Below are 15,739 nucleotides of genomic sequence, written 5' to 3'. Positions count from 1 at the left end.
ACTAGAAAATCTTGTACGAGGAACAAACTCTGTTGTAAAGGTTTCTCCGCCTTCGATGCATGCTTTGAGTAAGGAAGTTGTTTCATAGTGGAATCGTTGGCTGCGTGTGTGGATCCTTGGATTAGTCACCTCGTTGAGGTGGATACCAAGTAGACTCAAACTGCATTAACGTTTGATCTTTGTGTGTTTATTATTATTATTTTACTTCCGCTAAGATCTTGTAAATAGAAAGATCAAAGTTACTATTCACCCCCCAAGTGAACGCCTCAATCCTAGCAGCAAACCACTACTATTATTTATGTGACCAACATAATTGACTATAAATTTTATTTGTCATAAAGTTAGGTTGACAAGATAATAAAATTAATGGGTAAAACCTCCTCTTATAAATATTTGAATTAGAGCAACACACACTATCGTGGCATAAAATTCACGATGTTTTGAGGTGTTGGTGAATTTAAATTATATTGTTTGAGGAATCAATATTATTTTAAATTCTAAGTTTTGATCAAATATGTTATTTTGTGATTCTCAGGATTTCATTAATGTCTTTCAATCCACTTGCTGTTATTCTAAAGAAAACAAACTAACTGGTCCAAATTATATTGATTGGAAACGGAACTTAGACATTGTCTTAACTGCTGAAGAGTATAAGTTCATACTTTTCAAGGTCTGTCCTAGCGTGCCTGAGATAAAGATTTTAGTGAAGAGGAGATAGAGAGACATAGAAAATGGGTTAAGGCAGATGAGATGGCGCGGTGTTACATTTTAGCTTCCATGTCAATGTGCTGCAACATCAGCATCAGGTCATGCCTGCTGCCTATGACATGATGCTCAATCTCAAAGAACTCTTCGGACACCAGAATCGGGCTGCCAGGCAGGAGGCTATGAGAAACTTAATGACGACCACCATGACGGAGGGGACACCCGTGATGGATCATATCCTCAAGACGACGGCTCATTTAAATGAGATCAAGTCCTTGGGCTGAAATCACTTGGGACTTTAGTTAACTTCTATACACAAGGGTTGTGAGTGTGCCAATTGCCTGTCGCGTTAGTACCGACGCGCCGAGGTCTAGTGTCGCCCCGGGTTATACCTCGAAAGGGCCTAGACACGAGGAAGCTCTAAAGGAAAATAGTCCCTCCTTGCCAGAGCAGCTGTGCGCCTACAAGAGAGATATTTTGTGTTGACTGTTGACTTTTGATTCAACACATCAACTTACCCCTTGCCTACAAGTGCCACGTAGAAGCAGCAGGATTCTGCCACATCAGGAACAAAGCCTATTTCTTGATCATCAAAGAAACAAAATACTGTGGCTATGTCTTCTGCCGAAGCTGAGTATATATCAGCATGTGGAGTGGCATGTGAAATTGTTTGGTGAAGAAGAATTCTCAAGGATATAAAGCAAGAACAATTTGCGTCAACCATAATTTTTTGTAATAATATGTCTACTATTGCAATGACCAATAATCTTATTTTTCACCGTCACACAAAACACATCAAATTACGATATCACTTTATCATAGAATTAGCAAGCAAAAGAGAAATTGAATTAACTTTCTATAAAATTGAAGATTAAATAGCAGATATCTTCACAAAGTCACTCTGAATGAAAAAATTTCTCTGAAAAATTTAAAGTATTAAATCTCATAAAAATAAAAAAAATACTAAAAATTAATGCACACATGCATGTTAAAAATATGCGTGCATAGAAGTCAAATGAATTATGTCGGTTCAAGTAGATAATGATGAATTTATTTATAATAATTAATATCATTCAAGTAGATAATGATGAATTATATGTGAAGACAAAAGGTACAATAAATTTTTTTATAATATGCCTGTTGATGATTTGATATATATGAGCAATAATCTAATGATGATTAAAATTTTAAGAAGGTCATGATGAGCTAATTTGAGACGACAAATCTAGGACTTATAAAATATTTTCTTGTGATGCAAGTAAAGCAAGATAATGAAAGAATCTTTATTTCTCAAGAAAAATGTTTAGTGATTTAATGAAGAAATTCAACATAACTTGTTGCAAAGCCTCTTATACTCCTATGATAGTCAATGACAAGTTTTTAAAAAATGATGGAGCTAAAAAAGGTCGATGAAACCATCTACAAAAAAACTCATTGAATCACTCATTTATCTCACAAATATAGGACCGGACATTATGTATGTTATTAGCATTGTCTCAAGATTTATGAGCGAACCTAGCCAACTTCATTTTGCTATAGCTAAACGTATTCTTAGATATGTCCAAGGAACTAAGAATTATGGAGTAATATTTAAAGCTGAGGAAGATAGTAAATTGCATGGTTTTTCTGATAGTTATTGGGCAGGTTCAATAGATGATCGCAAGAGTACATCAGGCTATATTTTCTTCATATGTTCCGGCTAAACACCACGGATGGTCAAGCCACCAATCAACGAATGGTCCTATTCATGCGAGACTTCACTTCTGCTAGCGAAGGGACCTGAGAGTAGACTAAGTGAAAGGGGTTAGACTGATGTCGGGGAGTTCCAACAGGTCACTCCAACGCTCTCAATGGAAGGAGATGAAAGTCTTGTAACCTCCTACTTATTCTCCTGTTGCCGCATGTCCCTAGGAATATTTATATTTTCCTACCAGCAGGTGCTTGGATGTCAAAAGTTCGTACACTATACAAAAGCAGGACTCAGGACAGAAGTGATGCTCGAGGTCAAGATAGGATTCGAGGCGGTACAGTCAAGCTGAGACTCGGGACTAAGGCGATCAAGATATGACTCAGGACTGCTTTGCCGAGATGTGACTTGGAACTACTTGGCTGAGATGTAGTTCAAGACTGCTTGACCGAGATGTGACTTAGGAATGCTTGGTCGAGATATGACTTGGGACTACTTGGCCAAGATGTAGTTCGGACTACTTGACCGAGATGCAGCTCAGGACTACTTGGTTGAGATGCAGCTCGGGACTACTTTGCCGAGATACAGCTCGGGATTGCTTGGCCGAGCAGTAGCTCGGGACTACTTGGTCAGGATGTAGCTTGGGATTGCTAGGTCGGGATGTGACTTGGGACTTTAGTTAGCTTCTATCTGCAAGGGTTGTGCGCGTGTCAGTAGCCTATCGTGTTAGCACCGAGGTCCAGTGCCGCCTCGGGTTAGACCTTGAAAGGGCCTGGACACGAGGAAGCTCTAAAGGAAAGCAGTCTCTAAAGGAAAGCGCCTACGAGAGGGATATTCTGTGTTGACTATTGACTTTTGACTCGACACATTAGCTTACCCCTTGTCTACAAGTGCCACGTAGGAGCAGCAGGGTTCTGCCACATCAGGAACAAAGCCTATTTCTTGGTTATCAAAGAAGCAAAATATTGTGGCTATGTCATCTGCTGAAATTGAGTATATATCAGCATACAGAGCAGCATGTGAAATTGTCTAGCTAAGGAGAATTCTCAAGGATATGAAACAAGAATAATTTATATCAACCATATTTTTATGTAATAATTGTCTACTATTGCAATGATCAAGAATCTTATTTTTCATAGTCACGACATCACTTTATCACAGAGTTAGTAAGCAAAAGGGCAATTGAATTAACTTTTTCTATAAAATTGGAGATTAAGTAACATATATCATCACAAAATCACTTTCAACGACAATTTTTTTTAAAAAAAATGAGAGTATTAAATCTCACAAACTTAAGAAAGAGTACTAAAAATTAATTTTAAAAATTAATACACATGCATGTAAAGAATTAATACATATATATGCGTGTCAATCGGATTAAGTGGATTCAAATGGATAATGATTAATTTAATTTTAAAATAATTAATATAATTCTAGAATTATCTATCATATTTATATAAAAATGCACGTGCATGTAAAGAATTAATACGTATGCGTGTATTTCTAGATAATTATTAATTTAATTTTATAATAATTAATATCATTCTAGAATTATCTACCGTATTTATATAAAATTTTACTAGCCGTGTCACAGATATGCGATCAATAATCCATAGAAGTCACTTTCAATAAAGTAGCAGATAAAATAACAGATATTTTCATAAAGTCACTTTCAATAAAAAAAAGTTTCTTGCAGATGCAGGCAATTAATACACATGCATGTTAAAAATATGCGTGCATAGAAGTCAAATGAATTATGTGGGTTAAGTAGATAATGATGAATTTATTTATAATAATTAATATCATTCTAAATTATCTACGAGATCTATATAAGATTATAGTGGCTATGTCATTCTAAATAATCCATAGTGTGTTTTGATTTTCTCTATATAAAATTTTTATATCTATCATTTTCCCTACAAACGTTGTTGACAATGTTTTTCAGCTTGACGTCCTCCATCTGGCTTCAGCCACGTGGCACTGCCACCACCGGACTCCTCGGCGCTGCCGCTGCCGTTGCCGTTGCCCTCCTCTTGGCCGACTACCTCTTATGGATTCTCAGGCAACGGGGCAAACGGCTGCCCCCAGGCCCGACCCCGTGGCCCCTCGTGGGCAGCCTCATCCCGTTGCTCCGGCACCGGCCTCACTTCCGGTGGGTCATCGCTGCGGCGGAAGGCAGGGACATCACTTGCATACGCCTGGCGCGCGCCTACGTCGTCGTCGTCAATTCGCCGGAGTTGGCGTGCGAGTTCCTCAAGAAGCACGATGCCAACTTCGCATCGCGGCCGCTCACGGTGGCCACAGAGCACTCCAGCCGCAACTTCCTCACGGTGGCCTTCAGCCCGCTGGGTCCGCAGTGGAAGAAGATGCGGCGCGTGATCGCGTCCGAGGTGCTGAGCAGCGCGAGGCTGCGCTGGCTGGCGTCAGCGCGGGCCGAGGAGGCCGACCACCTCACTCGGTATCTGCGCAACCTGTGCGCCGCCGGAGCCGGAGCCGGAGCCGGAGGCCTCGTCGACATTCGACTGGCGACGAGGTACTACAGCGGGAACGTGATCAGGCGGATGATCTTCGGGGCGAGGCACTTTGGGGCTGGCGGCCCTCACCAGGGCCCCGGCGAGGAGGAGGTGGAGCACGTGGAGGCGGCGTTCTCGATGCTGTCGATGATCTACACCTTTTGCCCGTCGGACTTCGTGCCGTGGCTGAGGTGCCTGGATTTGGAAGGCCACGAGAGGATGTCCGAGCAGGCGACGAGCACCATCTACAAGTATCATGATCCGATCATCGACGAAAGGATCGAGAAGTGGAGGAGCGGAGAAAAGAAGGAGGTGGAAGACCTTCTCGACGTCATGATCTCCCTCGCCGACGACTCCGGCGAGCCGATTCTCAGCAGTGAAGAAATTAAAGCTCAGTGCGGGGTAAGTAGTGTTCACCATATATTATTATTATTATTATTTATCATAAATAATATATTATTTTAAAGGAAATTAAATTTGAATTATTGTATAGCGCTTTGATGAGGAATTATTAAGAAAAAAAAATCATTTTTAGGGAATTATAAGATATTGTTTATGACACCAAAATAGGGTACTTTTTATACTCTTACAAACTCTTTCGCTTATATCTCAATAAATGAGTTGGGAAAAAGTTTATTATTTTTAGAATTGAATCATAATTTTGTTCAATCGTTTTTTTATAATATTAATACAATACCAAGTAAGCTTTCTAATCAAGTTTTTTTTTTAATGTTCCTACTGCCGTATGTATTTATCATGACTTCATATAATCTATTTATTGATTATTACGTATTTATATCATGCATCTCTGATTGTTTTTATTTTTTATCTTGTCTTTCATGTGGGTGTAATCAAAACGAATCGAACAGTAAAAGGTTCGAGCTTGACTCGATCGATTTTCCCCCTAGTCTCGAGTTCAATTAGAACTTTAATTATTACATTCAAGTTCGATTAGTAAAAATTAAATAGTTAACAAATAGCTCAAACTCTATTCTATATATATATATATATATAATGAATATATTCATGAATCTCTAATTAAATGAATATGTTTAAGAGTTCATGAATTAAATATTATTAAATTTAAGTTTGGTTCAATAATATTTTTAAATTTGAAATCATGTTTACATCTTTAATTTATATATTTATTTCGATCATATGGCTAAGATTCAAGATGTAATTGTCATTTTATAAAATTAATTATGAACTTTTTGTATAATAAAGAAATTACCTGTTGCAGGAGCTCATCTATGACGCCGTGGACAATCCCTCAAACACAGCAGAGTGGCTGTTGGCACACTTGCTGACACAACCTGACGTCATGCGAAAAGCCGTTGAGGAGTTGGATCGGGTGGTGGGCAAGAAGCGGTTAGTAGTCGAATCCGACTTTGCTCGACTCCCTTACGTGAAGGCATGCACTCGTGAGGCCCTCCGTCTCCACCCAGTTGCACCCTTCAACCTCCCTCACGTAGCCCTCGACGACGCGGTCGTTTCCAACTACTTCATCCCCAAGGGGAGCATGGTGTTGTTGGGTCGAGCTGCACTCGGGCGAAATCCCAAGGTCTGGGATGATCCTACCCGGTTCCAACCGAGCAGACACTTGATGGATGGACACAAAGTGGTGGAGCTAGCAGAGCCAAGTCTCCGAATGATATCGTTTACCGCCGGGCGTCGACAATGTATGGGACCTCTACTTGGCACGATGATGACCTACATGTTGATCGGAAGGGTGCTTCAAGCGTTCGAGTGGAGCTTACCCGCCGGCGAGACTAGCATCGACCTCTCGGAGGAAAGGATGAGCCTCTACAAAGCCAAACCTCTAATGGCTTGTGCAAAGATTCGATTGCCAGATTTGTTAGAGAATCTATGAGCAAATTTAGACAAAAGAAGTTCATTAGCTTGGAAAAGGAAAATAAACTGAAGGACAAAAGAAAACTATGATCCATGAACTCAAATGTGATCTACTACTGTAAGTTCCCTTTAAACTTGATAATCTCGTATTTTGTGATTTGCATCGAGAACTATCTTATCACATCATTTAATTGCATCTACAATACTTCGAGTCAAATCTTTTGGAAATCACCATTAAGACCTGGTATCCCTTACCCGCAAGCTAAGGTGTTAATTTCTTGTTGCCGGCGCCATGAGGATTTTCGTCTTTCCAGTCGTCCCATGCTCTTGCCTTTTTTATCTCTGCGTCATCGTCGTCCTCATCTGTCGGCGCAGTGATATCCTTGTGCCATGATGAGTTTGCTTCCTCCGTGATCCTCACATTCACTACAAAAATAATTGTCATTAGTGATAAAATTTTTCATCGCTAAAAGACATTAACGACACAGAATTTTTTTCATCGCTATCTTTTTGTCACTGATGTCAATTAGAATTCTGTCGTTAATTAGCAATGGAATTTATGATTCCGTCACTAAATTTAGCAATGGAAAAATAAATTCCGTCGCTAAAATTTCATCGCCAAAATTAACGACGGAATCATAAATTCTGTCGCAAAAAAAGCAAACAGAAACACTATTCCGTTTCAGTTCTAGCGATGGAAATAAATTTTCGTCATTAAATATAATGACAAAAATTATTTTTCCATCACTAATTAGCGACACACTTTAGGATTCCGTCACTAAATTAGCAACGGAAATGTTAAATATCCATCGCTGGAATTTAAATTTTCGTCGCTAATATTCAAAATTTTTGTCAGATTTTTTTCGTTTATCCTAATTCTCTGTTTACATTTTCATCAGCAATCTTAAACTATTACAAGCGATATATAGTTTAATAGGAATAAACAACACTATAATTTACTAACAATCTTAAACAATATATTAAACACGAATCTTAAACAACTTTTACAACACAACAATCTAATCACAAAATAACTTAACAACTTAATATATTCAATATCTGAAATAATCGAATCACAATACAAGTAGTTCTCAATCTCTTAAATAAATTCAATCACAACATCTGAACAGAACTAATTAAATCATAATACAAATACAAATATCAAATATCTGAATAAAAATATCTGAATATAATGATATTGTATGAAATGTTTAAATACAATCAAACCTATGAAAAATATCTAAACTCACCAAGTATCCAATTTTGTAAAAAATATAATAAGATAGGTTAGTAATAAATCAATGATATGTATCTATTTTGAAAATGCATGTTTACGAGTCATAATTAAAAAATATATATACAAATATTAACATACCTCGCAAGCAGCTATTGATCACAATCGTCAGGGTCTTGAGTCTCCTATGAGTCAAAGACATGCGGCGACCGTGGTGTTTGACTCATGCCAGCCATGAATTCGCGCATCTACTATGCAATCTTCTCATATCGCAACTGGGCTTGACGAGACTCTTAAAATGCCGCCTCTAATGATGACAGTCGATTCTTTAATTCTTGAATTTCTTGCTCTTGGGCTTCTACCCTAGTAGATGATCCGTTGGGACGACCCCTGACTTTAGGGGTCATCACATGACTCTTGTCTGGGACCCTAGACTGTAGAGGGTGGAGCTCTTCTTCCTCCCATCGACCACATCATAACATATCTCATTTACCTGGTCAGTGAAGAGAGTTTGCATCTCACCTCCCTCTCTATCTGGCTGAGATGTCTGTGCAACTCTGACCGTCATTTCAGCCTGTTTAAAAATAAATTCATATAAAATATAAAATTTAAAAAATAATCATTTATAATAGTTAAATAAATTTAAAATTTAAAATCTTACATCTAATGCCTGTGATCGTGGATCGATAAATGTGTCATCCTTAGACTTACGTGTCTTAGTAAAAATCTCCCAATAAATAGGAGGTCGTTGTAGCTCATGCTCCTGAAAGATTAAAAAATACAATTAAATCCAAATAAAATCATTGCTATTAAATAATTTTAAAATAAATATATTAATTGTAAACTCACCAAGTCCAAGGCATACTCGACGATGGAACGAGATCCAACTGTATGCTTTGTGGATCCGATGCTAGGGCCAGCCAGCTCGGTGTTTCTATTGGCTCGAACTGTTGCTGAATTTGACTACCATCTTTCTGTAGCCCAGATGGCTTGCTATGCATCTCAAATATCAACTGGGATGAAAATTGATTTTATGCCCTTTCTTCTGCATTTATATAGCAGATCCTTGTATAATTTGGCATAGACATTATTCCATATTTCTTTAAATTCTCTCCTCGTGCCCTGACTCCTAGGTATACTTTTTCTACAAAAAAAAAGTATTCAATTAGTATAAACAAATATAACTTTTGATAATAAAAATGACATTAAATTTTATACTTTAATTTTAAAATTTAAAATAAATAAATAAACTTTCTCGTCGCGGGCCTAGACGGCTATAACTAAATTGCATGCCCTTCGTCAACATGCCTCCACAGTAATACCTGAAAGACAAACTCGCTCATGAAATTTACTAGATATATAGGCTGCAACTCGGTGACCATCTGGAGTAAAACTGCATTATAAAATATATAAATATTAGACATATGATATAAAAAATTTTATGAATTTAAAAGTACTAATAAAACCAATACTTACCATCCTCCAATAATTCGCAATACAGTCTGGCCATCGGTGTTACTGTCTGGTCTGACATATCTGTATCTGTAAAATAACATTATAACATATACACATTCGAAATACTAATAAAATCTAAATCTTATCTGTATTTATTGGATCATTTATCATTTAACAGAATAAGATAATTTTATTATCCTACAATCCAAATCTTATCTGCATTGGAGCATAATTCAGCAAAAGGGTAACAAAAGCATAGGAGAAATTAAGAAACATTTTAAGAAAAGGACAATCAAAAGAACAAGAAAAGAAACAAGTAAAACCAAGAATAAAATGTCAGATATTTGTTATAACTTTTCATGAGTTAACAATTGAGAAAGGCATTTGCAACTCTCACAAAACCATTAACTCATTTATCTTTCAAATTTGAAAGAAAGGAAATTTGACAAGAAAGGAGTCCTTTTTTTCAAGGTATAAGTTACAAGTTAAAGAAACCAGTTCAAGAAAAAATTACAAACAATGAGAAGTAACAAAAACCAGTCCATGTCTTGGTTTTAGATCCACAAGATATAATACATAAGTGATGACGATGCAACAGACTCCATTTTCACATAAAGAAACTGGTAAAGAACTAACCTACTCAAGTTACGTTAGCCAAGATTAAGGTAGACTTTACATGCATCAGGATGCTAACCTACTCATGTTTTCATGCCTTTTATTTTCATGCCTTTTACTTTACCATGATCTCGTTTGGCCAGTCCTATATACTAAAATATTTTGCTTTTGCTTTTCTTTGTTCTTTTTTGATGATTGCTTTTGGTCCAGAATATAATTTATGTACTACATATTTGTAATTTAGTGAGCTGATGAGAATTGTCGTTTGTTCTCTTCAATAGGAACAAGATACATTTTCAATAAAATAAATACTGAGAAAACAGGGATGTGACAATATTTAAACATAACCAGCTCCCAACAGTTTGTGGTGATCAAACAGGCTAATACAGGCAACCATAGGTAAATTTAAATAAGTTAAAGGTCATAGTTTAATCAAAAAGGCAAAAAACATATTTAAAAGGGGAGTTAATTAATTAAAAGTCTTAAAATTTTAAAACATCGATCTATACAAGTCTTTGATTTACTTTAAATTAATACCAATTATTTTTAAATTGTTTCAGTAATATTATATTGATCATGTCATGTTCACCTTTAAAGTTAATTTTTTTTTATTAATTTGTGGTTTCCAAGCTCTAGATGAGAATTCATCAGTAATTGCCCCAAATTTTTAGGACAGTACTTCCAATCGAAAGATTTGGAAAATGAAGCTAAAATAAACAACTAAAAACTAACTAGAAGAAAGCATGGTATATCATTTCAGCCTAGAGGTTTGTAACACATCATACCAAATTACTACAAACATTCTGGCTTATAAATGACTTCTGAAATTATCCAAGAGGAATTTTTAGACTTAGATTATTTAGTTCAATTTGGTTATGATACTTTTAGATTGTATTTGATAGGTTGTAGCTTAAGAAGGGTCTGTTTATATTTCACCATCCTACAAATAGCTAATGGATATATTTTCACCCTGAGATAGCATTTTGGGTGTGTGGAATTATCTAAAAAAAATCACTAAGCTAATAGAGATTAAGATTAAAGAGAAATTGAATTGCAACATTTTCAGCTTATAAACTTAGTAGGAGTCAATTTGATTTATTCTAACCTCTGAGTGCCTTGTGGAATATATTTTAACCCTGGAATGGTATTCCAACCAATGATCAACATGTGAAATTATCCAAGAGAAATTATTCATTCTACTTTAGAATCAAACTACTGTGATAAATAAAATTGAGGATCTTCACATTATAACTTCTGAAGAGTCAATTTTTAGACTTAGATTATTTAGTTCAATTTGGTTATGATACTTTTAGATTGTATTTGATAGGTTGTAGCTTAAGAAGGGTCTGTTTATATTTCACCATCCTACAAATAGCTAATGGATATATTTTCACCCTGAGATAGCATTTTGGGTGTGTGGAATTATCTAAAAAAAATCACTAAGCTAATAGAGATTAAGATTAAAGAGAAATTGAATTGCAACATTTTCAGCTTATAAACTTAGTAGGAGTCAATTTGATTTATTCTAACCTCTGAGTGCCTTGTGGAATATATTTTAACCCTGGAATGGTATTCCAACCAATGATCAACATGTGAAATTATCCAAGAGAAATTATTCATTCTACTTTAGAATCAAACTACTGTGATAAATAAAATTGAGGATCTTCACATTATAACTTCTGAAGAGTCAATTTATAACAACCCATGAGCGACTTGCAGAATAAGTGTTACTCTTGGATGACATTTTGGCCTATGATCCACATGTGGAATTATATATCTAAGAGGAATCTTTAGACTGATAAAAGATCATACTAGCAAGTAAAATTTAATTATGACATCTTCTGGTTACGTTGTAGCTTATGACATCTTCTCAGAGAAACAACAAAATCCTATTAGAGAATTGGATTAGGTTGTGGAATTTTTGGTTGTTGCTTGTGAAGATGTCAACAACTTATTCTTTATTGTGACCCATGAGTCACTTATGTAATAAATATGTCCAAAGGATAAATATTTTATTTCGCTCACCAACCAACACATGGCCGGAGCACTACCAAAAAAGAAGAAGGAATAAGAGTTTCAATGAATTTGATTTTCCTTAAAAAAAGGGACAAGTGTTTCAAAAGAAGACAACATTAATGGCTTACGAGGAAGGAACCGAACTTCACTAGATTCCCTAAAAATAAAATAATGCATAAAATATAAACTATATATATATATATATATAATTGTGATTTACCACTATACTTGGCCTTTACACTACAAACTTTCTCGACAATGTTTTCCAGCTTGACCTCCTCCATCTGGCCTCAGTCACATGGCACCGCCACCGCCACCGGACTCCTCGGCGCTGCCGTTTCCCTCCTCTTGACCGCCTGCCTCTTATGGATTTTCAGGCGACGGGGCAAACAGCTGCCCCCAGGCCCGACCCTGTGGCCCCTCGTGGGCAGCCTCATCCCGTTGCTCCGGCACCGGCCTCACTTCCGGTGGGTCGTCGCTGCGGCGAAAGGCAGGGACATCACTTGCATACGCCTGGCGCGCGCCCACGTCGTCGTCGTCAATTCGCCGGAGCTGGCGTGCGAGTTCCTGAAGAGGCACGACGCCAACTTCGCATCGCGGCCTCTCACGGTGGCCACCGAGCACTCCAGCCGCAACTTCCTGTCGGTGATCTTCAGCCCGCTGGGCCCGCAGTGGAAGAAGATGCGGCGCGTGATCGCGTCCGAGGTGCTGAGCAGCGCGAGGTTGCGCTGGCTGGCGTCAGCGCGGGCCGAGGAGGCCGACCACCTCACTCGGTATCTGCGCAACCTGTGCACCGCCGGAGCCGGATCTGGAGGCCTCGTCGACATTCGGCTGGCGACGAGGTACTACAGCGGGAACGTGATCAGGCGGATGATCTTCGGGGCGAGGCACTTCGGGGCCGGCGGCCCGCACCAGGGCCCCGGCGAGGAGGAGGTGGAGCACGTGGAGGCGGCGTTCTCGATGCTTTCGATGGTCTACTCCTTTTGCCCGTCGGATTTCGTGCCGTGGCTGAGGTGCCTGGATTTGGAAGGCCACGAGAGGATGTCCGAGCAGGCGACGAGCACCATCTACAAGTACCATGATCCGATCATCGACGAAAGGATCGAGAAGTGGAGGAGCGGAGAAAAGGAGGAGGTGGAAGGCCTTCTCGACGTCATGATCTCCCTCGCCGACGACTCCGGCGAGCCGATTCTCAGCAGTGAAGAAATTAAAGCTCAATGCGCAGTAAGTCAACGATATATTATTTTTTATTCTTATTATTTTATCATGAATAATATATTGTTTTAAAGGAAATTAAATTTGAATTATTTTATAGCGCTTTGATGAGAAATTATTAAGAAAAAAAGAAATCATTTTTTTGGGAATTATAAGATATTGTTTAGGACACCGAAATAGGGTACTTTTTATACTCCTACAAACTCTTTAGCTTATCTTATAAATAAATGAGTTGGGAAAAAGTTTGTTATTTTTAGAATTGAATCATAATTTAGTTCAATCGTTTTTACAATATTAATACAATACCAAGTAAGCTTTCTAATCAAGGTTTTTTTATTGTTCCTATGGCCGCATGTATTTGTCATGGCTTCGTATAATCTTGTATTTATATCATGCATCTCTGATCGTTTTTATGTTTTGTCTTGTCTATCATCTTTATGAGTGTAATCGAAACAGTAAAAGATCCAAGCTCAACTCGATTGATTTTTCCTTAAGCTAAACGAGCTATATATATATATATATATAATATTCATGGACTTCTAAAGGAAATATATTTATGAGCTCATGAATTAAATACTATTAAATTTAAACTTAGTTTGATAATGTTTTCAAATTTGAAATCATACTGAATTCAGCTCGTTAACTTAATCGAATGAGCTCGAATAATTTTTTTTAAAAATTGAGACCTAAATAGTTTGTGAATGATTTAACACTTTAATTAAGGTACTTAATCATCTTATATGTTTGAATATTTATATTAATAGTTTCATCTCTACTACTCTCATATTTTATTTAAGATTCAATTATATATAATATAATATAGTAAATGTAATTATCATTTTATAAAATTAGTTATGAAATTTTTATTATTTATTTATTTATTTATTTTGTGCAGGATTTCATGTATGCCGCTGTAGACAATGCATCCAACACAGCAGAGTGGTTGTTGGCACACTTGCTGGGACAACCTAACATCATGCGAAAAGCCGTTGAGGAGTTGGATCGGGTGGTCGGCAACAAGGTTGTCAAAATCGCGAGTCAACTCGGCGAGTTTACGAGTTTACGAACTATTATTTTAATTCCGTGTTGAATCAGCTTAAAATCGGGCCCCCCTTGTAAACTCGTAAACTCGCGAGTCAACTCGGTAAACTCGGTAAACTCGCGAGTCAACTCGGTCAAACTCGGTAAACTCGATAAACAAAGGAAATCTTTGTTTAATGTTTCCTTTTATCAAATTTGGACAATGGAAGCTTATTTGGTGTATCTATTGGACTATTTTTGTATGAAATTTTAAATTTGTCATTTTGTAACTTGATGTTGAAACATAAATTTTGAAAATTTCATATCTTTTCATGTTAAATTTTCATGTTTAGTCTTTTTTTATATGTGAAAACATGTTGTTGATAACTATGTTTATGTTTTTTTATTAGATATGTGAAATAGTGATTGTTCTTATGAAGTTATGATCAAATATATATTATTTGACATTTTATAACTCTTTTTTGGATTATCTGTAAACTCATACGAGTTTACGATACGAATTTACGATACGAGTTTGTGCACCCCTAACCGAGTCGACACTGGAATCGCGAGTTTGACAACCTTGGTCGGCAAGGAGCGGTTAGTAGTCGAATCCGACTTTGCTCGACTCCCCTACGTGAAGGCATGCGCTCGTGAGACCCTCCGTCTCCACCCGGTGGCAGCCTTCAACCCCCCTCACGTAGCTATCGACGACGCGGTCGTTTCCAACTACTTCATCCCCAAGGGGAGCATGGTGTTGTTGGGTCGAGCTGCACTCGGGCAAAACCCCAAGGTCTGGGATGATCCGACCCGGTTCCATCCGAGCAGACACTTGATGGATGGACACCAAGTGGTGGAGCTAGCAGAGCCAAGTCTCCGAATGATATCGTTTAGCACCGGACGTCGACAATGCATGGGAGCTCTACTTGGCACGATGATGACCTACATGTTGATCGGAAGGGTGCTTCAAGCATTCGAGTGGAGCTTACCCGCCGGCGAGACTAGCATCGACCTCTCGGAGGAAAGGATGAGCCTCTTCAAAGCCAAACCTCTAATGGCTTATGCAAAGATTCGATTGCCAGATTTGTTAGAGAATCTATGAGCAAATTTAAGAAGAAGAAGACGACGACGACGAAAAAGGAGAAGAAAACAAAAAAAAGAAAATAAATTGAAGGACAAAATAAAACTATATATGATCCATGAACTCAAATGTGATCTAGTACTGTAAGTTCCCTTTAAATTTCTTGATCATCGCATATTTTGCAATTTGGATCAAGAACTATCTTATCAAATTATTTGATTAATGCATCTACAAAAAAATAAATCCATCTTTTTGGAAATCACCATTGATATTGATCGACTTCTTACAAAAATTTGATTTTAAATATGGTTAAGTTTCTGCCAAATTTTTTAACATATATATATACA

General features: G+C 37.5%; 2 protein-coding genes across 2 annotated transcripts; both read left to right on the top strand.

The window, feature by feature from the left end:
- Positions 1-4,275: 4,275 nt before the first annotated feature.
- Positions 4,276-6,956, top strand: LOC141828488 (phenylalanine N-monooxygenase-like). The gene is made up of 2 exons (XM_074715931.1): positions 4,276-5,307; positions 6,146-6,956. The coding sequence occupies exons 1-2, from the start codon at positions 4,327-4,329 to the stop codon at positions 6,773-6,775; spliced, it is 1,611 nt and encodes a 536-aa protein (XP_074572032.1). The 5' UTR covers positions 4,276-4,326; the 3' UTR covers positions 6,776-6,956.
- A 5,378-nt stretch (positions 6,957-12,334) lies between these two features.
- On the top strand, positions 12,335-15,413 carry LOC141826152 (tyrosine N-monooxygenase-like). The gene is made up of 3 exons (XM_074713400.1): positions 12,335-13,300; positions 14,187-14,312; positions 14,910-15,413. Exons 1-3 carry the CDS (start codon positions 12,335-12,337, stop codon positions 15,411-15,413), a joined length of 1,596 nt encoding a protein of 531 aa, XP_074569501.1.
- Positions 15,414-15,739: the final 326 nt, after the last annotated feature.

Source organism: Curcuma longa, chromosome 4, assembly GCF_044706935.1.
Source record: "Curcuma longa cultivar G26 ecotype Majalengka, Jawa Barat chromosome 4, ITB_CL_G26_1.1, whole genome shotgun sequence".
Taxonomy (NCBI): Eukaryota; Viridiplantae; Streptophyta; class Magnoliopsida; order Zingiberales; family Zingiberaceae; genus Curcuma; species Curcuma longa.
This window is presented reverse-complemented; position numbering and strand designations above follow the sequence as displayed.

What these genes read in the sequence shown, in the direction of transcription:
- LOC141828488 (XM_074715931.1), top strand. Translation starts at nt 4,327, where the DNA reads ATGTTTTTCAGCTTGACGTCCTCCATCTGGCTTCAGCCACGTGGCACT. An exon ending in AAATTAAAGCTCAGTGCGGG is followed by an intron (nt 5,308 to 6,145) that starts GTAAGTAGTGTT and finishes TACCTGTTGCAG; the next exon opens with GAGCTCATCTATGACGCCGT.
- LOC141826152 (XM_074713400.1), top strand. Translation starts at nt 12,335, where the DNA reads ATGTTTTCCAGCTTGACCTCCTCCATCTGGCCTCAGTCACATGGCACC. An exon ending in AAATTAAAGCTCAATGCGCA is followed by an intron (nt 13,301 to 14,186) that starts GTAAGTCAACGA and finishes TATTTTGTGCAG; the next exon opens with GATTTCATGTATGCCGCTGT. An exon ending in ATCGGGTGGTCGGCAACAAG is followed by an intron (nt 14,313 to 14,909) that starts GTTGTCAAAATC and finishes GTCGGCAAGGAG; the next exon opens with CGGTTAGTAGTCGAATCCGA.